At 55.7% G+C, this 24,936-nt stretch overlaps 1 protein-coding gene across 1 annotated transcript in view; it reads right to left on the bottom strand.

Annotated features, from left to right (window-relative positions):
- Window positions 1-18,128, bottom strand: part of WNT3A (Wnt family member 3A) — a 74,343-nt gene extending 56,215 nt beyond the window's left edge. The window contains exon 1 of the mRNA XM_075543329.1: window positions 18,058-18,128. Coding sequence (XP_075399444.1) covers window positions 18,058-18,128 — 71 coding nt within the window. The remainder of the gene's footprint in view (window positions 1-18,057) is intronic.
- Between the last annotated feature and the right edge of the window lie 6,808 nt (window positions 18,129-24,936).

Raw genomic sequence — 24,936 nt, 5'->3', positions numbered from 1 at the left:
CCCTCCACCGCAAGCAACCACACATCTACCGTTACAGCACACCGAGCCAAGCGCTTCGGGTAGACCTCGATTCTCCTTCCAGAGAATGCCCCTTTATTTGCCTTTTCATAGACTCTCCATTTCCCTCTGCCTGTTCGATGCTGTTTGGCGTCTCTGCCCTACTCCTGAAAATGTCTCCGGTGACTGGCAGCCTGTGTCTCTGGACGGCACATACTCTCCTGACATCCAACACCACCCCTGCATGTCGGCCGTTTGCCCCATGGACGCTTGTCCCATCGGTGTAGGGCAGTGCTCCCCATTCCAGCTGTCCTCTTTACACTGCAACCGCTTATGTTTGCTGAGTGTCTCTCCTCACCTGGACCCAAGTCCCTGGCTTCAGCCTTGTTCACCATGGACACGGCACACTGTGAAAGCGCAGGACACAACTTCTGGAACAACTGACACCTGTGGGGCACAGACTGCACTGCAGGGCTTCCGGAAGATGGAGTGGGCGCTGTGGTGTCAGCCCCGTACAGTCAATCCAGGGAGTATACCCACCCCTGCTTTCCCCTCGAGTCTGCGATTTGGAGTTTTGATGGCATAGTGGGTTACGCACTGAGCTGACAACCATGAAGTCAGTGGTTTGAACCCTACAGCCGATTAACAGGAGGAAGACAAGGCTGTCTGCTTCTATATAGACGGGGACTTGTGGAAACCCAAAGAGGCAGTTCTACCCTGTCCTGTAAGGGTCACTATGAGTTGGAATTGACCTGAAGGGAATGTTGTTTTTCCTTTTTTTTTTTTTTGTTGAGTCCTCGCTCAGCCCTTGATTCAGTGTGGTTTGAATTGGGTACCTCTTCCTCTTAGGGCCTCCACCCATGCCAGCCACCTGAATGGTTTGGGGGAATGCTCTCTAATGAGTGGAGAGCATAGAAGAGAAGGGTCCTTGGATGAGTGTCCATAAGAATGGGCAGGAGCTAGGTGGGTGGAAAATCAGAACTTTGGTAAAGGCTAGTTCAGTGTGAAACAGGACACTTGGAAATGATCAAAAATGAAATGGAATGCTTGAAGATCAATATCTTAGATATTAATGAGCTGAAATTAACTCATAGTTTTCATTTTGAAACACCATCCAATGGTCTACTCTGCCAGGAATGACAAATTAAAGAGGCACAACATCATATTCATCGTCAAAAAGAACATTCTGAAGGGCCTAGAGACACAGTGCTGTCAGTGATAGGATAATAGCCAGACGCCTAACGAGAAAGACCAATTCCTATGCCGAATATTCAAATGTATGCACCAACAAGGAACGCCAAAGATGAAGGAATTACATTTATTTTTTTTTTAAACCAACTCCTGTAGTCTGAAATAGATCAAACACACAGTCAAGGTGCATTAATAATTACTGGTGATTGGAATGTCACAGTTGTAAACACAGAAAGATCAGTAGCTGGCAAACATGGACTTGGTGATCAAAACAATGCCCACAAAGCCAAGATTGAATTTTTCAAGAGCAGCAACTTATTCGTTGAGTATGCCTTTTTACAACAACCAAAAATAGCAGCTATCCATGTGGATCTTGCCAGGTGGAATATACAGAAGTCAAGTGGGCTACCTCTGTGGAAAGAACAATATCATCCGCCAGAACAAGGCCAGGCGCTGACTGTGGAACAGGCCATCATTTACTTATACAAGTTCAAGCTGAAGCTGAAGGAACTTAAAATGAGTCCACGAGAACCACTTGAATTTAAAGGCAATCTCAAGAATAGATTTGATGCATTGAACACTAATGGTCAAAGACCAGTGAATTGTGGGAGGGCTTCAAAAACATCATGTATGAGAAATGCAATGTTTGTGAAAAAGACAAGAAAGAAAAAAAAGATCATAATGGGTGTCAGAAGAGACTCGGAAACTTGCTCTTAAACATAGAATACTCTATATTATATTCCACTTATATAAAACAAGTGGAAAAGATTGTGAAGTAAAAGAAATGAACAGATTTCCAAGAACAGCTTGAGAAGACAAAGTAAAACATTGTAAATAAATGTGCAAATACCTAGAGTTAGAAAACCAAAAGGATAGAGTATGCTCAGTATTTCTCAAGATTTAGTTTTTTTGGGGGAAAATATCAAGCCTCGAGTTTCAATATTGAGGGATTCTATGGGAAAAATACTGAACAATGTAGGAGGCATCAAAAGAAGATGGAAGGAACACACGGAGTCTCTGTACCAAAAAGAACTGTCAATGTTTAAGTATTTCAGAAGGTGGAAAACAAGGCTCTAGAAATGGATAAAATACCAATTGAGATGTTCCAACAAATGGACGCAACCCTGGAATCACTCGCATGCTGATGCTAGGAAATATGGAAGACTCTGGAAGAGAGCCATCTTTTGGCCCATTCCAAAGAAACACAATCCAATAGAATGTGAACAATACAGAGAAGTAGTATTAAAATCACACGTAAATAAAATGTCCCAGAAGATAACTGAAAAATAGTTGGCAGAAATTTAAGCTGGGCACAAGAGAACATGGAGTGAGGGGTAGATGCATATCCTTGCTGATGATGGATGGGTTTGGGCTGAAAGCAGCGAGCATGAGAAAGAAGTTTACCTGTGTCTCCCTGACTATCCAAAGGCACGAGGTTGTGGGGTCAGAGCAAAAGGGTGACATTGAGACGGAATCAAATGATATATTGCCCTGGAGAAATCTTCTACAAAAGACTTCTTGAAAGCCTTAAAGAGCAAAGATGTCCCTTTGAGTACTGTGGTGCGAGCTCATCATGGCGCCTGCAATGGCCTCACGTGTGTGCCAAAGCTGGACGATGAAGGACGAAGAGTGAAGAGGAATGCGCGCGCGTGAATGGTGGTACCGGTGAAGGATACACTGACTGTATATGCACAGACTGAATATGCACCGTCACAATATTCCTCAGAAGGGATGACGGTGAGACTTCATCTTACGTACTTTGGACGTTTTATCAGGCGTGACCAGTGGAAAAAAGGAAGACAGGGTGTTTGATCAGCAACTGTGCGGATGAGCCTAGCCTGGGCAGGAGTCATTCTGTGGTGCATGCAGTTGCTCTGAGTCAAAACTGGCTTGACAGAAACTAAAAACAACAACCGTTCAGCAGCTCGTTAGGACCTTGATTCAAGTAGCTGGCAGTAGAGGCTAGATTAAAGGTTTTCAGACGGCCCTTGGAGATGCCTGGGGCTTCACTGCCTTAGGGGCTGCTGAAGTGGTGAGGCTAGGTTGACCAGATGCCCTGGTTTGACTAGGGCTGAAAGGGCTTCGGGTTTTAAACTAGGACTGGTTGTCTGGTCTAGGTAGAGTGAACTGTCAAGCTCTGGCACATCCACTCCACTTACTAGGTCCAGACAAAGATCATAAGATCTTTGTAAGAGAGTCACAAACAAATGTTGCAGGATGGCTAATGAGGAGGATGTATATGTGTTTAGGGGCTGATTCTTGCAGAACCTTAGATAACATATATTTATTATATATCTCTCTATATATAAAGATAGATGGGTAGGTGGGTAGATGGGTGTTTAAATGTGTGAATTGTGGGCACATGGTACTCACTACAGACTTCTTCCATCTTTTCTGCATGTTGAAAAAAAAATCCATAACGAAATGTCAGGGACAGGGTTGCAAATCATGGCTGTGGTCTTGGAACACTTCTGAGAAGGGCTCTCCATTCCCTGGGTCGCTCCTCCCTCTCTGTGACTGCAGCCGGGGTGGGAATTGAGGGAGCATCCTGAGAAGGGACAACCACTTGAGTTGATTTCACTTGGTCGGTTGTGCTAATTTACTGGAGACTCAGAACAAGGGGAAAGGAACGAGGCTGCTTGCTGTAGACAGAAAGACTCCAGTTCTAGGTTGGTGCCTGAGCTGCTTACCCAACTCTAGCTCATGGTCTCCCAGTCTGAGAAGGAACTGGCCCGGCCACATGCCCGTTCCAAGGTGCTAATCTCCAAGATTCCAAATTCCAGGGATGGGCTTTCTTTGGTATGAGGATGGGAGTTGAGGGACAAACGAGTGAGGAAGCTTGTCTGTTCACTCTGCCCTCCTCTACAGAGATTCCTATCTTTTCAGGCCAGGGTGCGAGGAGGAGGGTCTAGTCCTCGCCTTTCACCTACTGCCTCAGGTCCCTGTTCCAAGGCAGCCGAGGGGCACCTACAGCTCAGTGTCCCCCATGTCTGAGAGCCTCTGGAGGATGCTGAATCAGCTCTATCTCCCATAGCCCCCTGCCCCTGCTCTGGTCCTCTTCCAGAACAGGCCCTGGCATGCGACCACTCCGGTGCTGCCAGGATACAAGTAGCAGAGCCCAGTGGCTGCAGTCTTCTGGCTCCCCCAGAACCCCTCTCTCTTCCTCTCATGGCTCAGAGCCACCCTGGTGCTGTTCTTGCCTCTTGTGATCTAAGAACCCCTTGAGTTCCTGCAATTACTTCCTGAGAGACCCCACTTTCCAAAGGCCCAGTGACTTAGAAGGCTTGAACAATGCAGACTGCCCAGCTGGGATGAAGATACTCATAGCTTTCAGTCACTGAGCCAAGGGGAGGAAAGAGCCTTGTGTTGTGGGAAGCGCCAAGGGAGGTTCATTGTGCCTTGATGGGTCCCTAAAATAGGCAAAAGCTCCGGGCTAGTCCCACAGGGTCTCACCCCTGCCAGGATCTGCAATTGTAACCTGAGGTGTTGGCCCCAAATAATCGATGCTCAGAAAGCAACCAGATAAATCAAAAAGGAAACTCACTGCCATTGAGTGGGTTCTGACTCCTAGTGAGTCTATACAACAGGGTAGACCTGCTCCTGTGAGTTTCTGAGACTGTTACACTTTATGGGGGTAGAAAGCCTCATCTTTCTCTCGAGGAATGGCTGATGGTTTTGAACTGCCGACCTTGTGATTAGCAGCCCAGTGTGGAACCACTCCACCACTAGGGCTCCAGGAAACAATCGCAGTATGTAATTGCTTTCTCCCACATCTTTCTGAGCTAGGGCTGGGGAACTTGGGAGGAGAGAGGCCGAGTAGGGTCTCTACTGAACACCGGGGCTGCCCTGGCCACTGGGCAGAGCCATCAGTTCCAGGCCAGATATGCATTCATTCCCCCAGAGGCCAAATGCTGGATGGGGGTTGGGTTTCGAGAAGGGCGCTGCCTTCAGCACCTTCAGGTCTCCTTCACCCAGACGGGCCACTCCCATGTGACTGCAGGATCCTCACCCCAGTGTGGGCACCTACCGGTGCCTTTGGACCCACATCCAGAACAAGGGCTTTATGTGCACAAAATACACCCAAGTGACGTGGGCTCTTGGATTGGCCTTTGGACTGGAAACAGGACATTCATGGACACCCTGGTGAGATCAGCTGTAAACATGGTCACTAATCTCAGCGGTGAGGGCATCTCACCACACGTGGGCTTTAAATGCAGCGCTTTGCGCTGTAGCAGTCCGGCAGAGTCAGTAAGTGAGGCGGACATGGGGGCAGCAGCATTTTACTGGACCTGGTCTGTAGGAGCTGATGGGGGCCCGGCCAAGGGCGGGGAACGAGATTCCCACAAGAGTGGGCAATGCACATGGAAGTAGGTTTTGTTCCAGCACGCCCAGCTGCCGAGACCTGAGCTGGGAATTAGGGAAAAACCCACGGCCATCGAGTGGATTCCCACTTACTGGGACCCTATAAGCCCCAGCAAACTCACTGTCGTCAAGTGATTCCAACTCATAGCCACCCAACAGGACAGGCTAGATAGAACTGCCCCTGCGGGCTCCTGACTGCAACGCTTTACAGGGTAGGAAGGCCCTGCGGGCTTCTGAGACTGTACATTTTTATGGGAGTAGGCAACCTTAACTTTTTCCCTCCGAGCGACTGATGAGTTTCAACTGCAAATCCTGTGGTTAGCAACCCAACGCTTAACCCAGGCTGCCACCTGGATCCCGGAGCCATAGACGTGTGCGTCAAACCGTGAGTGTGGCGTCAGGCCATTGCATTTGTGGCGGCCTGCTTGCTCCCCAGCAGCGGAAAATGAGACCTTTACCACCTCCCTTCTGTTGCTCTGAGCTACACAGGCCAGGACCCCCTTGGGAGAGATGGGGGCCCTGTGGGATGCTGCCCCTTCGAGGTGGTGGTCCTCAATCCATGATCTCTGGGGACTGGTCACTCTCTCTGCTCATCACCAGCGCCTGCGGACGGCACCTCTTCTCCCAGTGCACACAGGCGCCCTCCTCTACATGGGGCTCTTGCTACAGTGAATGATTTCTTCCTTCCCAATTCTTGGACCGCTGCTCCTACCTCCAACTGCTCCCAGCTCCCTGCACACAGGCCCTGTGTGGCCCCCCTTGTGCTCTGCCCTCTGCCAGCTGTCTGCATGGAGACGGGAGAGATGCTCAGGAAAACTGTGTACCGGGCTGTGGGTTGGTGTGGTCTGTTTCTGGCTTCTTTCAGGCCCAGCGGCAGGTAAATCGCACAGACGAGGCGCTGAGGCTTGGAGTGCATTGGTCAGTGTGTCTGTGTGCAGAACAGGGGTCCAGCGCCCGTCTGCCTCCAGAGTGTACTAGGGTGCTCTTGGAATTTATTAATTACCAGTGCATACAAAGTCACACTTGAAACCGAATAAGATACAGCCTATACGAATAAGACAAAGCCCGCGCAGACACCACTCAACTACTAACTGAAACCTTATAGACAGCCCCTAATCTCATACACAGCGTCTCCGGCACAGTAAGACCACGGAGGGGGCATGCGCAGTGACCCACAGTGCTGTCACCATCGGGTGTCATCACCTTGTCGAGCCTCAGTTTACATGGCGAACACTTGAGGTCCTTCAGTCGGGGCACCTGGGCCAGCAGCAATAGCAACACGAGGGGACTTGCTAGAAATGCACATTCTTGGGCCCCACCCAGTGCTGCTGAGTCAGACACTGGGGGTGGATCAGATCGGGATTCAACAAGCCCTCCGGGGATTCAGAAACACACTCCTGTTTAAGAAGCACTGGATTCTAAGCATACCCAGGTTGCTTCCCGCTTGGGCGCCCTAGGACTTTAGTGTCCCTCTGTGGATGAGTGTGGCAGTCAAAGGCTGTCCTCCAGTTTCAGCTTCGGGGACTCCGTAGCTTCCTGAAACTTCCAGCCACCAAAAGGGCGAGGGCTGCCCTTTCCAGAGTGTGGGGTGAGCGTTCTGGAGCCAGAAAAAGGAGTTTCACCAGGTCACTGTGAGTCAGGGCTAGGAAGAGAGGTTCAGCTTGTCTCTGTCTTCAGGGAGGCACGGGGGACCCTCTCCGCTCCTGGACTGGCCCTGAGAAGCCACTTGGGGTGTCAGGAACCCCATGTCGCACCTCTGGAGCCAGCAATTCACAGAAGGAGGGTCCCTGAGGGGTGCACATTCCAGGAGAGATGCATATTCGGAGGGAGCATATGGCTCAAAGCTGGGGCAGGGCAATAGTGGACCCCCCCTGCAGGGGTGTCAGCAAGCACCGCTGTTTGCCACAGTGCTCCTGGGGGTGGTCCTGGGGGACCAGCAGCTCCCAGCTTCTCAGTAAGCCCCAGGAGCCCTCTGGATTCAAATGAGTCCCGGCCTTCTCTTCATCACGGAGACTGGTGCAGACTGGTGTCCAGAGAGGGAGAGGAAGGGGCTTTTTCGTTTTTCACGGGTGGCGGCGCAGGTGGGAACGTTGGGCACCACGCAGCACAAGGTGTGCACCCCCTTCAGGTCGGGGAATTCCACGCCAGCCATTGTTCATTCAGCACCCACCTGTCCCCTCTGTCTTAGTCACCGCAAAGCCCTGCCCCCTGCCAGGGTGCTGCAGGAACCAGCAGGCCCGCCCATTCCCAGGTCTGCTCCTCTTCCTCATCCTCCTCATCCTCATCCAGCAGGCCAGGAGCTAATGGACTCACAGGCCCTGCCCATGTGTGCTGGGACCAAAGGCTCAGCTGTGCTCCTGGCTCTTCTCTGGGCCACAGGGAGAAGCCAAGTGGGAAGGTGTCAAAGGCAAGGCTGGAGTTTGGGGAGCACCAGCGGTAGGAGGCCTGACCCACCTTGCCTCACCCCTTCCCCTCACGGCTGCACCTGGCTGCCTTGAGTCACCCAGGAGGAGTCTACTCACTTCCTCTCCAGCTGGCAGCCCAGTGTGGGCTGAGGCCCCTACCCCACCCTGCTCCCCTGCTAGAGAGGGCTAACTTCTCCCCAACCAGAGAGGGCGGTGGTCGGGGCACGTCCACCCTGGGACCCTGGGACCTGAGGAGAGCGGAGAGGCCGAGCCCCATGGGGGATGGAGGCAGCCTTAGCAACACAGTTGCTGTGTGCCCCTGGGCTGTGTGTGTGTGTGTGTGTGTGTGTGTGTGTGTGTGTACTTGTCTGGAGTCACTGGCATGTATTCCTTCCAAGTTTGGGTGAATGCGGTGGCCCATTGTTTTCTAGTAACTCGGCAGGCGTTGGAAGACGAGCTACCCCCGAGCTTCCCTCCAAGCGTGCTGGAGGGAGCTGGAGGGACGAGGTGCTTCTGGAAAGCAGCCCTGTGTGTTCTGCCAGCGGCCGGGCCGCCTGGCCAGGGCCAGCTGCTGTTGCCTCGGAAGCCACACCCTCCGCCTGGAAGCGCTAATGATTTTCTTCCCTCTTGTTGAGGGAAGGCGGGCACCCGGCCAGATCATCCTGCTCTGCATGGAGGGCGCTGCTGGCTGGGACATGCAGGCCGAGGAGGGAGGGACAGGTTGGGTGCCCAGCCTCTGTTTGGATTCCCACGTGAACTTTCCCGTCACCGAGCGGCATCACCGCGCAACACCTGGACAGGGCGGGCTGCTAGCTTCTCCCCTTGAGGGAGGCCGGAGCCCCAGGGCCCCTGTGGTGGTGTAGCCTTGGAGCCCGAGTCAGAAACGATTCCAAGAGAGTGTGTAATTGAATGTCACTTTGCAGGAGGAAGCCGAGGCCCGAGGGGTCCCCGGGCTGTCCTCCGAGGGCTGGTGGAGTCTCCTTTTCTGGTATCCAGGACAGTCTCCTTGGCAGGGAGCATCCCAGGCCCGGCGGCATGCCTTGCATGGGCCAGCTGCACCCTGCGAGCCTCCTGCTGCCATGGGCAGTAATAATTCATTTCGGCCTGGGAGCAGCTGCCCTGTGGGGAGGCAGCCCTGCGAGGCGTTCTCAGTCGGTGGCATGAGCTAGGCCTGGCAGGCAGCTCTGTGTCAGTCCATTTGCCTACAGTCATGCCCTGTCCCTGCCTGGGCCTCAGTTTCTTCATCTGACCCAAGGTGGCTGGGCCATCCTCTCTCTGAGGCTCACCCAAAAGGCCAGCTCCTCCTTGCTCTCTTCTTGAATCGCTGGGTTTCTGTGCACCTCGGAATGGCTGTAGCCCTCACAAGACCCGCTGGCACACAGCCTCATCCCCCCTCCCCACAGTTGAACTCCTAGGCGATGGCAATGTCCGAATCCTTGACCGACTCAGGGCTGTGGCGAGTTTTCCTGTGCAGGCCTGGAGTCTCCATCTTCTGCTGCCAGGGCCTCTGTGGTCTCAGTCTACCTTACACGACAGCCACAGCCTGTCCCCTCCTGGGGAAGGAGCAGTCAGAGCCTGGCTTCCCCCTGGGCTGGGCTTACTGAGTGAGCTGACTGTGTGGAAGAACCAGGCTGCTCTTTCCTGTCACTGGTGGCCGGGGAAGAGCCCCCTTACCTCCTTAAGGGCCTCCCACAACCTGCTGCCCATCTGTCCCAGACCTTGCAGGGAGCCGAGCACCTTCCACCCAGAAAGGCCGCCCGCCGCCAGTAGGGAAGGGCCGCCAGGACTGCTGCCAGGCCCCGTGTCTTCTCAGGGAGCTCCGCAGTCCTGCCTGCAGCCCTGGCAGCACCCCTCCTCTGAGCCGGGCCTGGATTACTGACACATACTTCGAGCAAGTCCCAGCAGGTGGGCAGAGAGGCTCCCTGTGCCCGCGGCCACACATTTGCCTGCTTTCCTTGGCGGTGGCGGCACGTTTAGCCGGGAAGGAATGTGGAAGCTCGACACCTCCAGCTGTCTCACCTGGGAGGTGAGGAGGGGAGACTGAGGCAGGGCTGCCCACCCCTCCCAGCACAGCCCAGGGGCACCCAGCCTCAGTGACCAAGGGACTAGTACGACAGGTCCTCACATCCCCCAGAATCAGGCCACACTCTCCGAACTTAAAAACCACGCAACACAGCTCTGAGGTGACGGGGCTGCAGAGAAGTCAAGAGGGAAGGAGCCCCTCCTGACCTGGGAGGGTGCAAATATCACCCGAGTCTGTTTCACAAAGGAGGAGAGTGCCTTGGCCGGACCCCAGTGGGGGCTGGACCCCCGGGCTGGGTGGGGGTCTCGGCAAGCGTGCAGCTCAGGTGAATGGCAGCGGGAGAACCTGAGCAGAGTCCCTGGGAGTGATGGAGCTGGGGGCAGCTCTGGGGAAACTGGATGCCAGGTGAGAAGGCAGAGGGCATAGGGGTATGGCGAAGGCATGCCTGGTGGAGAGGCTGCCCATGCCTCTTACACCAGTGAGCTCAGCACCGCCTGTGCCCTGCACATGGTGGTGATCCAAGCTAGCGTGAGCTACACAGAGTAGGGGTCCGTGAGGACTAATGAGGGCAAGATCAGGATAGCAGGTGGCCCTGGGGAAGGAGTTCTCCCAGAGAAACACGGCTTCTCGGGGAAGGGGGAGTGCATCATGGAGTTCTTCTCCAGGACTACACATTCTTAGTGGGAACCAACAGGCTCCACGGTTCCTCAGGCTGCATCCTCTTCAGCCCAGGGCTGGGCCTCCTCTGCATCCCGGGTTCTGGACTGTCCAGTCCAGGACTGGCAGGGGCTCTTAGGGTCAGGCAGCACCTGTGACTTGGAGCCAAATCTTGTGTAATTCACAAGTGTCCTGTAGCATCCTGCAGATGTCCAGTCCTCCCCCCAAAGTCATTTTGGACACGCGAGCCACGGAGGCTTCTGCAGACTCCACAGGAGCACATGGCTTCAGCACCTTGACTGGGCTTGGCCAGGCCAGCAGAGAAGCTGCCTTTGGGTTAGACACCCACACGACAAGCTCTGGTTGGCGAGGAGGAACAATGGGATCGTGGTGTGGGCCGTGCTGCTCAAGGAGCTAGTGAGGGACTTGAAAAACATGCCTCAAGGGGGGGAAGGAGGAGGGGAGGAAAGGGAAAGGCAATGATTGACACATAACCCACTGCCCTGCCCCCAGGGGGACGAATAACAGAAACATGGGTGAAGGGAGACAACAGATGGTGTATGATATGAAAATAATAATTTATAATTTATCAAGCGGCCACTAGAGTGGGAGTGGGGGTAGGAGGGAAAAAAAGAGGAGCTGATACCAAAGGTTCAAATAGGAAGTAAATATTTAGAAATTGATGATGGCAACATATGTACATATATGCTTGATATAATGGATGTATAGAATGTTATAAGAGCTGTAAAATGACTAAAGAAAAATTTCCCAGCCCATTATTGCAAAAGACTACAAAAATATGGCAGTATTACCAGCCTGCAGTGACATCTCTAAGTACTGACTGACGCTCTGTTCTTTGTCCACATCACTCCAGGGTTCTGGTCTGAGGGCCATATGTTGAGTCACATTGGTTAAGTTTCATGGACAGAGGAGTTAAACCTGTTTAGTCTTCGGCCACAGTGACAGCAATGTCACCTCTACAGGGACCTTTGGGAATGGGCTTGTCTCCAGGACACTTATGGAGCTGTGGACTCTGCTTGAACTATGCCTCTCCATCAGACTACTGGATTCCAGCCCCTACCGCCCGGTAGGATAGAGGACAACTGCCCATGTGGGTTTCTGTTTAGGGGAGTGGAGAACCTCATCTTTCTCCCTTGGCGTGGCTGGTGGTTTCAAACCGCTGGCCTCGAGATTAGCAGCCCAATGCATAACCACTATGCCACCAGGGCTCCTATTGCCTTTCCATTGAAGCTGGCATCATCCATCCAGTGGAGGGCTAGTCATCTGAGCATCATCCATCCAATGGAGGGCTAGTCCCCCTAGGACATATCTGGGTTGCTCCTGGTCTATAGTCAGTCTGCCTGGACCCACAGACGTGGATCCACAAAGACACAGAGCTGCAGCCAGTGAGCTTCCTGTCCGTTGAGGAGCTTGCCCCAAAGTTGAAAATTTTGTGCAAGGACCTATTATGAAGAAGAGCCTATTTTCATGGTTCCCCTTCAGTCCAAGATTGTATTTATCATTAATTGAACACAGTTATCCTGAAAGGAACGCAGTCTGGCTAATGAAACAGAACCCCAGGAAACAACCCAATCAACACGCCAAATAAATGGCGAGGCAGCTACCTGAGAGAATGAATCCACTGTATGCGACGAGACCCATGCCAGTCATGGAGGTTTCGGGCCACCACGCTGGCAAGATGAGAGGCACTCTGTTCTGAAAGGGAGTGCCGCTGGGAACTTTCAGAGTCTATATAATGGATGTCTCTGTAGTCTTGTGGCATAGGACTGACCGACACTTAGTCTGTGGTTCTGTGAAGGCAGCTAGCCTGCTGTCCCCGAGATTCCACAACATGAGAGGCTGGCATGGTGTCTTTTGTCGTATCTGCTGACTCCTGCCACCCTTGGCCTTGGACGCACCAGAGAAGGGACCTCACAGAGAGCAGGAAGGAGAGGACAGAGGAGAGTTGAGGAGTTGGGAGGTAGTGCAGGCAGGGAGTCACCTCTCCCACTGGTGCCTTGTCTTTAGGACCCCTGTGTGTGTCTTCCTGCAAGGCCACAAGTGGGACAGGCTTGGGATCCCGAATGCCTGAGGCCTTGCCTGACATCTCAGGCTCCTGTACAGCTCCCAGGTCCTCATTTTGTACACCTGTCCCTCTGCCCCAGCCCACTCCAACCTGCGTCCTCCTGCTGTGGATGCTCACCCATGCACCTGACCGGCACAAGCATCACCGTATTTGTGTTGCCTGCTCACCCCCCTCCATCTGTCCTCTTCCTGCCCAGCCTCTAGAGAGAGTCTGAAGTCTCCTGGCCTGTACAGGGAGGCTGTCCTTTGTGGGAAGCTCTTACTGTGCTCCTCTCCTGGGATACAGGGATGCCTGCCTTCAGCTCTGCATGGGAGTGTACATGTATGGGATTTGTGGTCATGCAGGAGGGCCTTTGAGAATCAGGAGCAAAGGACAGACTGCTGAGCTGGGCCTTCAGGGTGAGGAGAGGCTTCCAGGCACAGATGGGAGGAGCGGTGTTGATAGGGTCCTAAGAGAGCTGTGTGCTGCCCAGCACAGGTGTCTAGGGAGTGGGAGAGATCTCAAAAGGCCTTAAAACTTTGCAGGAGACTTACAGGTGGCTTCTCTGCAGAGACTAGGGCCTCTGAGGTGGTCTCATCTCAGGATGTGAACTTGGGGGACTACAGTGGTCGTCTGTGAGTGCCTGAGGGCCTGTGGGAGTGGCTCAGGACAAAGGAAAGGGCACTGATGAGTCTGCTGGGGTGACCGCAGGCTCAGGGATTGGTGAGGGACAGGCTGTAAGAAAGGGGTCCCAGTGGGGTGGGGCCGGGGGGTGGAGGTGGAGGTGGTGGTAGGGCACTGGGCAGTGAATCCTGGTTCGGTGCCACTACTCCAGAGGATTGGCATTATGAAGACTGGTGATCGGAGGGGAGAGCGGGGAGCTACAGAGAGTGTTCTGGCTTGAACTGTGCCCTCAAAACTAATTGTAAATGCTAACCTCTAAACCAGTGACTATAATCCCATTTGGGAGTAGGTTTTCCTTGTTATGCTAATGAACCCAATTGGGATAGGGTGTGGCTTGAGTCCATCTCTTGGGAGCTCTAAAGGAGGCTAAGCAGGAGAGCAGAGGGGAGCTGGAGTTAAAGAAAGGCCGAGATGCATGGAGACTTCCAAGGCATTAAGAAGCAGAAGCTGAAGCGAAAGGGACCTTCCTCCAGCACTGACACACACACACACACACACACACACACACACACACACACAGTCTTCCCCTCCAGCTGGCACATGAATTTGGAAGGCTAGCCTTCTAAACTATGAGGAGCCCTGGTGGCCTAGGGGTCATGAGTTGAGTTGCTAACTGCAGGCTCAGCAGTTCAAAACCACTCCACGGGAGAAAGACAGAGCTTCCTCCTCCCCCCACAACTGTTACAGTCTCCGTCCGAAGCGCACAGGAACAGTTCTTCCCCATCCTACAGGGTCCCTGCGAGTCAGCATTCACTTGATGGCAGACAGTCAGGGTGCCCCCCCCCCGAAACTATGAGCAAATCAATTTCTGTTTGTTAAAGCCACCCAGTTAGGGCATTTCTATTCTCGCAGTACTGGATACCTAAGACAGAGGGCAGCAATCAGGGTGGCCAGGAGTGTGCCATGGTAGGGGAGGGGCCCAAGACTGCCATCTCAGTTGAGGAAGATGGACTAGCTGGAGGCCAGCCTACATACTGGGGCGGGAGGGAAGACGGGCTGGCCTCTAGCTCTCTGGGTGGGTCACAGGCCAATGACTAGACATGGAGGGTCCAAGGCAGGTCGAAGCACATCATCTCGTGCTCCAGGCCATGCTGGGCCCTGTGCTCTGACAGTTGCTGTGACAAGAATGGGGTGGGCATGCTTTCGCCTCTGAACCCCAAAGCTAACCCAGTGTTAACACAGACTCTTCCCATTCGTCTTAATTGAACAAGTTCAGCTTGACTATCGGAATTGGGATCCCTTGGTGGCCCAAATGGGTAAGCACTGGACTATTCGCTGAAAGGTCAGTGGCTCTAACCATTCCACAGGTGTCTCAGCCAGGAAAACCTTCGGGAGCAGTTGAAGACTGCACACAGGGGCTCCTTGTGAGTCGGAATCTACTTCATACCCATGAACAACAGCAACTACAAGTGGGGGGCGGAGGAGGAGGAAGGGGGACCCCCTTGCAGGACTCCTTTGGGTGGTGCCCACCAGTCCCGCAAACCTTGCCTCCCCACCATCTCAGGAAGAACCTAGGAAAAAATTCCTCCTCGAAGTCTGCCAGCCATGCTGGATCCTCCTGCTCTGTGATGGAGCTGGCGGGGCGGTGCCCCTGAGATGTGCCTTTGGCCTCAGAAGCATCTCACCCTGGGGATGGCCATTCAAATTCCCACACGGTACTGCCAGTGACACCTTTTCCTGCCCCTTCCCTCCCTCCCACCAAAAGCCACACCAACTTCAAAAGCCTAATTGCCCCTGATTTGGGTTGTTTCCTTGTTTTGTTTCCCCAGGTGAGGAAGTTCCTGGTCAGTCTCACTTTCATATGCGATTGGCCTCACAGTAATGGTCCAGCTACAACTGGCCCAGGGTTGGGGCAGGGTTTGGAAAGGCTGAGGGGACGTGTGGCTTTGTTTTAGGCAGGGAAGGTGAAACAAAGTCACCAATTAGGAAGGCTGAAGCCGAGGTGAGAAGTTATAAAGAAATGGGCCCCGTGGTCTGGGCCACTGCAGCTGTCTCTTTCCCACCTTGCTCCTCTGCTGGCAGGCCAGGAGGCACCCCCTGCCCCCTCTTGGGTAGGATGATGAATTAACTGGGGGCTGGAGAAAGGATGAGATGGCATTTGGAAAGCTTTCTCCAGGCAGAGGCTGCCGATGAAGACAGGAACAGTCCCCCTGCTATCAAATTGTGTAGTGTTAGATGCCACCCGTCTTTATACATGTGAATACTCTGATTCTCACCACTGCCTCTCTTTCTGGGTGCTTGGTGAGTCTTTCTCTGTATTTTGCTGTGTGTGTGCGTGCACGCGCGAGCACCCTTGCTATTAGGAGAGCATGCCCTTCCCCTGTCTGGCTTAGCGGGGAGAGGAGGGACTGAAGAGGGACTGAGGGACAGACGAGCCTTGTCCCTAGCGTGAGTTAGTGCGGGCAGGACACATCTTCTCAAGAAACGGAGGTCACCGAACTGACTGCCGCCAATCCCCACTCTTGTGACAGAGTAGAACCACTCGCTACAGTTTCCACGGCTGTAAATCTTTGCAGAAATAGATTGCTTCCTCATTGTCGCCTTTCAGGCGGCAGCTCCTGGCTTAGGTCATTCCCAACACACCGAGTCTCCTGCAGAACGTGGCAGGAGGGACCAAGTCCCAGTGAGAGCCCAGTGTAGGCAGAGGAGAGAGGTTTCTGCACCCCAACCCTCTCAGAAGTAGACGAGGGTCCATACAACAGCGCCTTGCCCTCCAGACTCTGTGATGGGATTAGGGTTGATGAGAGAGGTGGGTGAAGAACAACTCGGGGGCCCTTCCCCCTACCCCCCCACCCCCGTTTCTGCCTTTCCTGGACAACGCATCTCTCCTGGGGGCATTCCCATGGAACATGCTGGACTCAGGTGAAGAGGGTGGCTTAGTGCGTGTGCAAGGCCAGGGGCCCTCAGGGCAGACGGTCGACCCCCCTAGCCCCCACGTCGGGGAGCCTGCAGGCTGGTGACAGGGCCCTTATTTATAGGAGGCGTGCGGGGGCGCAGGCGTTTCCTTGTGGGCCCAGGAATGCGGCGGCGGGTTCTAATTAGAAGCCTAGGCTTGGAGAGCGAGGCCAGCCCACGGGGCTCTCGGACACGCTCCCTTCTCCCTGCTGCAGCCGGTGGGGCGGGCGTCAGGACTCAGGTGCCAGCGGGCTCTCCAGCCTCAGCCTGCGCTTGGGGGCGGCAACCCCAGCGCGCAGGTGCCGCGCAGCCCTGCCGTGTGGCTGCCAGGGCGGCCGCGGAATGCGCCCAGCCAGGAGCCGCCGGAGTCTCCGCCACCGAGGGACCCCGGCCGCCCCGCGGGCCCTCTGGGCCCGTTGACGTTCGGCCAAGCCCTCCCCCTCCGCCAGCCCGCGCCGCGCCTCAGCGGACAGACTCTGCGCCCTCCTCCCGGGCGCCCCGGCTCCCGAACTATCACAGCGAAGAGAAAAATTATTATCGGATTAAATGTACTTCGGCTTGCTCCGTCTCCCTCCCCCACCCCCACCCCTTCCCCTCGGCGTAATTATTATAATTCCAGGCAAGCCGTCGGAGAGGGTTCCTGGAGGGGGTGTGTGCGTGCGTGTTTGTGGGGAGGCTTCTCTCCAATTCTGGGTCATCAGCCGGCAGCCCCTGCCCACCCTTCCCCCCCTCCCACGTCCTGGTTTGGTTCGGAACACCCAGCGCTGCTCAGCGGGCTCCGCTCCCCAGGACAGAGGCGGGGTCGGTGGGGACGCTGTGAGATGCTGTGCAGAAGGGGAAGCCCGGAGGGAGAGTAGCTCCCACCTGCTTATTCCCCCAAACTAGGAGTCGAGGAGGGGGTGACTGGGGAGTTGAGACCCTTTGGGAACCTTTCTTTGGCAGGTCTGCACTTTCACCGCCCACCTCCGCGAGTCTGGCTGGAAAGTGTGTTGTGCCGGGGAGACGGACAAGGCACTGCGATCTTGGCTATGGGGGTCTTGGGGGTTCCTCATCCAGGGCCCTTCAGACCCGATGGCTCGTCGCTCTCTTTACCTCTCTGGCAGCACACCCTTGTCACTGTGGTCCAGGCCAGGGCTCGCAGCGAGAGACCCTGGCTACACTGGCGCTCAGGCAGCTGCCCTGGAGGCGCTGAGAGGCCCGGTGACGGCCGAGTGCACCCCGCTACGGGCTCCCCACCCCTCCCGGCCCGGTCCCAGCTGTCTTTACGTAACTTTGCTGCTCCGAGCTGTTCGGTCTTGTCTCACCGACTTTGTTTTAAAGTGTGTGCGTGTGTGTGTGTGTGTGTGTGTGTGTGTGTGTGTGTGTGTAAAAGATAGGGTCCTTAAAGACAGTCTGCAGTCAATCGCCCGCTCCCCCCTCGCAGCCTACAGCGCGCCCTCCCATCTTCTCTCGCCTGTCTCTTGGCTTTGGGGTGCCCTTCGCCTTGGCGTCGGTGTCGCCCGAACTTCTTTCCGCCTCTCCCAGCCCACTGCTTGCCCTGTCGGACGCCAGGAGCCTGGGGATCAAAGCCCCCCCCCCCGCCCGGAAACTCCACCACCCTTGTCCCAGTCTGGTTCCAACAGGACGATAGCGGCCGCCAAGGCAAACAACTCGCCGCGGCCCGAGTGCGGCGGGAGGAAGCCGGCGCGGGGTCTGGGCCACCGCAGACTCTGCGCGAAGGGACCGCGGCTCGGGGGGCGGGACAGGGGCCCGGGCGAATAAGGGGCAGTCGCACTCACCACCAGATCGGGTAGCTGCCCAGCGCCTGTTTCAGGCCGCAGAGGAATAAGAAGTATCCGAGCGGGGCCATCGCCGGGCGGGAGAGCGCAGAGGGCCGGGAGTCCGCCCCGAGAGCGCGGGCGCCGGGGCGGGCCGGGCTCGGGGAGCTGGCGTGCCGGCTGCGCGGGGCCCTCCTGCGGCCGCGGGTGCGCAGGGTGCGGGTGCGCGGGTGTGCGGGCTCCAAGGGCGGCGCTGCGCCAGGTGGGCCGGCGGCCGGGCGGCGGGCCGGGGCCCGGGGCGGCGGGGGCGGGGCAGCGCCGCGGGGGGCGCCCGCCGGGGCCGGGGCTGGGCGGGCCGGGGGCGGGCCGGGCCGGGCCCTGGGAGCGGGTGCGGCGGCGGCCCTGGCCCCTCCTGCGGCCGTGGGGTGCGTGGGTCCGCGGGGCGCGCGTGGTGCGCGAGTGCGGGCGGGGTGCGCGTGTCGCGAGGGTGGGGCGCGCGGCTGCGGGCGGGGCGCGCTGGGTCTGCGGGCTGCGAGCGCAGCGCTCCGCCAGGTGGGCCGGCGGGCGGGCGGCAGGCAGGCCGGGGCGCTGGGAGCAGAGCCGGGTGGTGGCCGGCGGGCCGCACCCGCGGCCGCGTGGGACTCGCGCCCCTGGGGGCTCCCGGGCCGCGCCCTAGGTTTCGAGTCCTTCGCGCCCTGCGATTAACGTGGAGCGCGCCGCCAGGCTCTAGCGCCTACTCTGCCGCGTGGCCCCCCCGCCTCTCTCCTACGGTTGCTGGCCAGGTGCGGGTCGGAGACGCCCCTCCGGCCCGTCTCCTTGCCTAAGGGGCACTGTTGATCGGAGGCTGGCCCTCCGCGTCCCGTCTCACTGGTCTGCCTGGGGCCGAACCCTCTCCATGGGCACCAGAGCTGCCCGCGCGGCTCGGCCGACGGAGACAGGCCGGCCAGGCACCGGCCGCCCTAGGGACAGCGCCCGGGTGGGCGTCCAGAGTGCAGGCGCAAGCCTGCGAGGCCGTGTGGGGCTCTGGTGTGGATAGTTTCCCTTTCTCCTCACACACCCAACCAGGGAAGAGGGCGCGGCACCCTAGCCAGGCGAGGGTCTCCCTGGATGAGATCCCTAGAGGCAAAGCCCCCCAGGGACCTCGGACAGCGGAGCCGGCCCCCTGGGGCTGGCTGTTGGAGGTGGACTTTGAGAACCATACTTTCCCGGGAGCTGGGTTCTGTTCGCTTGCTCGGTGAGCTCCGAGGGCGGTGGTGACTGCTGGCGGGGAGAGGGAAGACGGGGAAGGGCATAGCTTCTTCAGGGCCATTCCCGGTGAGCAGCAGGCTCTCAGCTCCCAGGAGCTGAGTTTCAGTCCTTTGTATATTCATTTGCAGGGCAGGGAGAGGCTGGGGAGTTGTGTTACTTGGGGGAGGGGGTCCCCTTCAGCCCCTCGCTCTGTAACCATGACCTGTATAGAAGGCCCTTTACCCACCACACACGGGTGGGGGGGGGGGGAGGGCGAGAACTTTTCTACCAGGGACTTGGATGGTCCTGTAGATCTGCTTCACCAGAACACCGGCTGTCAGAGCATCCAGAATTCTGCCCCCACCCCCGTGTCACTTTAGAGGGAAGACAGGAGCTTAAGTGGGAAGCTGCTCAGGGCTGAACTTTGATTAGAAATCAGAGCTTCCCACACTTCAATGGCGTAGCCTGTGGCCTCCCCCCTTTCGCAGGAGCTCCCTGAAGCCTAGGTTTTGTGGTTGTTCCCTGTGGAGAGGCTCCAGGCAGGGAAATCGGTGTGGGCAACACTTGCTGGAGAAGCAAAGGGCAGGCAGCACTGGCAGCAAGCAAGCGAGCCACAGGGCTCCTTAGTTCCCCTTTGCAGAGGAGGCCCTTGGGTTGGGAATGCCTAGTGTCCTCTCCGGAGGTCACCTCAGTGTGAAGGGGGAGCCCCTCTTTCAAAGCACGCGCCCATTTCTCTACACAAGCCTTTGGGCATCCCTAAGTCTATGCATGCCACATCCCCTCTACCCCTTCTTGGAGCCCTTGAGTGCCCCCCACCCTCAGAGGGAAGGAGGGGAGCATTCTGGAATGAGCTGGGGGGAGGAGAGGAGGGGGAACTGGCTCCTCATTCTCTGGACTTTCCCTCTCTCTCAGTGAAAATCCCACCCAATTATAGCATTACTGGAGGAACCTGGGCTTGTTTGTGGGAGCGGGGTGGGGGCCAAGCCCCAGGCGCTCCCACCCCCACCTCCCCAGCTGTGGGGCCTGAGGATTAGCGCCTGTGTGGGGAGCCCCGAGAGGGCTGCTGACTCCGCACACACAAAGGAGGGGTGGCTGTGCCCGCTGCAGGACAGTGGAGTCTGCAAACAGAGCAGGTGTGCAGTGTCTTCTTCCCACCCCTGCCTCTTGGGGCCCACATGTAGACCATAGACCTTCTCCTAAAGCCTCCCCTTCCCTTCTTGCTTTTCTCTCTCCCTGTCTGAAGAGTTGGCTCCCAGTTCCCTGCTACTGGGCCTGGACAATGATGGGGGTGGTGAGTGTATGATGGTGCGTGCGCTGTGAGCATTAGGCACCGAAGAGAACAGCGGGTCTCTTCATTCTGCTGCCAAACCGAAGGGAGGAGCAGGGAACTGAAAGGCCTATGCTCTTTAACAGGGTACAGGGAGCAGGGTGGTGGCTCACCCCCAGGCACAGTTCCCATGTGAGGGTGCCCTGAGAGAGGTCACCCCTGGGCTTCAGAGTCATCTTGCAGTGGTTAAGAAAGCAAACTAGAGGAGGCTGTGCGGCGGGACGGGGCTGACTTCCAAAACCGTCTCTTTGTACACATTTACCGAGCATCTTCCAGTCTTCAGGGCTCTGTGCAAAGTGCTACTCACCACTTGCAGTCTTTATGCAAGTCTTGGGCCCACCACCACCGGACGGTGGCTTGTGGCAGAGGATGTGCAGAGAGAGGAAGGAGGAAGGTTGTAGGCCTTTGGAGGGAAGGGTCGCCAGGCTGCCAGCCCTCCAGGAATCCAGGGACCAGGAGTCGGCTGGCAATGAGGAGAGTGAGATAATCACTTAGTTGATGCACAGGTTCCCAAACTTATCTGGCCTATTGCCCCCTTTTCTGAAAAAATAGCCACAAAACCCTTCAATACCCACCCACTCCTGAAACTACACACTTATGTACTGTAGCACACAGTGCAGGATAAAGTGTAGGCATCTGCTTTGCAGTCTCCAGTCTTGGTCTAGCACAGCCCCCGCCCCAAAGGGACGGTTGGCATCCACTTTGGGAAACACTGATGTACAGGAACTCAGGAAAGGGAGGTTTTTTTCCTCCCACAGTATGTCTGATTTTTCTCTACCTGCTCAGCTTACAGTTCTGTCTGTACCTGACCTTCAGCGTCAACTCCGTTGCACATCTCTTGGTTGCGAATTCCAACATTGGTACAGCTTTTTATCCTGAAGGTGAGGGGAGCCGCCTGGCCATGCTCTCTGCTGCACCTCCCCTGCAGTGTGAGCTGGCTTTTACACAGACCGTGGGCCCTTGCAGTGGGATGGATATTATGTCCTACAGAGGCCTTCCACGGACTGGACACCGTTCTAGAAACACCTCTCACCAGTGTCAGGGACAGGGAAGCTGATGTGACCTCCGTAGACCAAGGACAGTCCAGATGGCAGAGCAAATGACTGATGCATTGTAATGTGAGAAGGTTTGATGGAAGGGGTGGCGTCGGAGTTGAGCTTTAGGGATTAACTGCCATGTTTGATTAAACAAAAATCTCCATTTATTGATGATCCTGGAGGAGCCCCGGGGAAAGGAAATGTTTTACCCCACCAAAGAGAGTTGGAGGCCCCTGGGGATTGATCCCTTCCAGCCAGGAATGGAGGCACCTCTACAGGGGCTTATGGAGGTCCCTGCTCAGGGGTGACCCATTAGCATGAAGGGAGCGTGCGTCCTTAGATCAGCAATTTGCTCTCTGAGGTAGTGAATGTTTGGAGCGATCCTGGCAGGTGTCTGGTGGGGTTTGCAGAGGTGGTTCCTGTACTGAGTGGGGCGGGGGGGGGGGGGTCCACCCTAATCACTTAATGGTTCCTATCCATTTCCTCCCTTTGAGCAAAAAGCATTTGGGAGGCAGGAGAGGGCTCTGAGCTTTGAGCCCTGGAAGGCTCCTTGCAAAGGGATCTAGACACTGAGGCCAGAGAGAGGTCAGCGGGCCAGGAGACCCTCTCAGTTTAGCCCTGAAGATCCATCTGGAAGCCTGTGTGGGGCTCAAGCCTGTGGGGGGTTCTCTGTCACTTGGGGAACAATCTGGGATGGGGTGGTTCTTCACTGCAAAGGCAGAAGCCACTTTTCACAGCTCTCCAAGCCAAAACACACACCCAGCCGTTTGCTTATTAAGGAATTAGGCCCAAGCCACTCGATAATTCATTCACGGCTAACAACGATGTCCCAATAATATCATAGCCATTTGAGAAAACAATTCACCTAAATTGAAAAGGGGAAAAAAAAAACCCATTTTTACTGCGTTCCTCACTGACTGCAGTGACCCAGTGATTGGAAGAGTGCCTGTGGGCAAGGAGGGCCCACAGTGGCAAAGACCTTCTCATGTCCTGTTTCAAGAGTGGCTTTTCATACTTCTCTTGCTTTTCAGCAGACAAACAAAATCCCCCAACAAAACCCACTGCCATTGAGTTGATGCTGACTCATAACGACCCTGTAGGACAGAGTAGGAGTGCCCCAGGGGACTTCAAGGGCCGTGGAAGTCAACGGCCACATCTTTCTCCTCTCAAGGGCTGATGATTCCAAACTGCTGACTTTTCGATTAGCAAGCCATGCCGTCATTTAAGCTCTGTACCAACAGGGGCTCCTTTTCATCCGAGCCACTGACAAAATCCAGCCCCACACAGATAGCGATGTCCTCGCTAGGACTGGCCCAGGACTGATGTGGAAACAGAACCACCTCGAACTAGTGGATGTCCTAGGTGAGCCTTGAACATTTCATGTTTTCCACCAACTGCATGAGTTGGCCACAGCTCCTGGGGATGACCTCCGAGGTGAGCAGCTAGATGGGTCCACGAGGTGTGGTCCACAGGCCCTGCTGAGGAAACGGTGCGTGTGCTCGTGCACATAGGTCGGTGCAATGGGGCCCGGCCTCAGGCCTGCGTTTGCCCTGCTAGCTACATGCGCTTCTCTTTCTGCCACGTGACCAGTGGACCATCGTGCACACTGGTGAGCGATGTGCTCTCTCTCCTCCTTCTTGTTGGCATCAGGCAGCATGACTTCTGAGGTGACTATTCCTTGGTCCTTCTCCAGGGCTGATGCTGTGGACTGGAGGCACAGAGCAGGCGCGGGCTTGGGTAGGTCTTTTGCTATCAAATCTACTAGAGCTCTTCAGGACCCTGGGGCCAGGCTGTTGGTCTTCCTTTAGAGGGTGAAGAAATAGACACAGGGAACTCAGGACGGCTCAAGGGCTGGAGCCATGACTTGAGCCCGATACCATATAGTGTCCAGAGAGGGCAGGAGGGCGGGGCCCCACACTCATGCTGTTTTTAACCAAATGATGCTTTTGTGCACCATCCCTTCTCATTTCCCACTACAGCCTTCGTCTGAGTAGGTACAGCCTGGTGTCATGGCTCTGCCCACTTGGGGGACAGGGTGGTGGTCACCTTAGCCTCCCAAGGGCACCTCTTCCCCATGACTGGCAAATCTCAGAGGTTTCCTGCTGTGGGTCTAATGGGGGTGTGGGTGAGCCAGTGGCATTCATTCCAGTTCTTAGTTTGTAGCTATCTTTTCAAAGCCAAGGAGTCCCAGGGCAGCACCAACATCCCGTGCTTGACTACTAGCCGAAGGAGTGGCAGTTTGAAGGCACTCCAAGGTGCCCCAGAAGACAGGCTTGGCTGGCTTTCTGCTTCTGAAGGGCCGCAGCCTTGAACACCCAAATGTCACAGCTCCACTCCGTACACATGGGGCCGCCTCAGGAATGTCCTCACCAGCAACTAGCAACAACCTCGTCTCCAGCTCAGCTTCTTTGGAGGGATTTGCCTGTGAGCACAGATCATTGGCTCAGAGAACTCATTGAGGGACCTGTGAGTGTGGTATGAGTAGGGACAAGGACCTCTCACAAGTGCCCTCTGGTGCCCGCATGAACAGAGCCCCCTTCCGTTCAGTATTTACAGGAAAGCACTGAGGGCTAGGGAGCTGAAGTAACTTTACCAGTGTTCCCAGAGGAAGCAGACTCAGGATTGAGTTTCTCGGATTAGTCTCTGTAGATTATGTGTCTTCATAAAAGAAATCCTTCCAACCTCTGGATACTGATGGTGGGATTTAGGACTCAGAAAGCTAGCCTTGGTTCACGGAACCGCACGCGGAAGGTTGTGCCTGTGAACACACATCAGAGAACCAGGATGGTGATAAGGGAAACAGATCCTGGTGGACTGGGGCACGCAGGGATTGTGGATTTTCGCACAGAGAAAAAGATGGTATCTGACAGTCATGGACACAGAGCTGTGGACGTCTAACATCTGCAGTGGTGACATGACGATGTTTGGTTTGATACATGAATGACGGAGTGAGTGACTCACTGAGACGGGAAGGTGTGGAATCCTCCATTCACAGAATCAGACCCAATGTGCCGGAGTAAGCAGAACCGTGGGCTCTTGTAGTCTGATGCTTACTCAAGCAGGGAGCCATGGATTCCGTCTGACAACCATGAGTTAACAGAACTCTGGGATGAAAATCTCAGAATCATAGAGAATTGGAATCATGGACTGTTAAGATCTATAGGTTAGTCACCCTGGAGCTGCGGCACCAAATGTGGCTGGAATCATAGCTCTGAAGCCTTGGCCCGCCCACCTGTAAAACGAGAGTGCCAGGCAGCCGCTCAGACTTTCCCCCCCATGGCGGCGGCAGTTCAGCTCTGTTGTGAGACA

Source organism: Tenrec ecaudatus, chromosome 2 (genome assembly GCF_050624435.1).
Source record: "Tenrec ecaudatus isolate mTenEca1 chromosome 2, mTenEca1.hap1, whole genome shotgun sequence".
Taxonomy (NCBI): domain Eukaryota; kingdom Metazoa; phylum Chordata; class Mammalia; order Afrosoricida; family Tenrecidae; genus Tenrec; species Tenrec ecaudatus.
The sequence above is the reverse complement of the archived record's forward strand: the minus strand, read 5'-3'. Positions and strand labels throughout refer to the sequence as shown.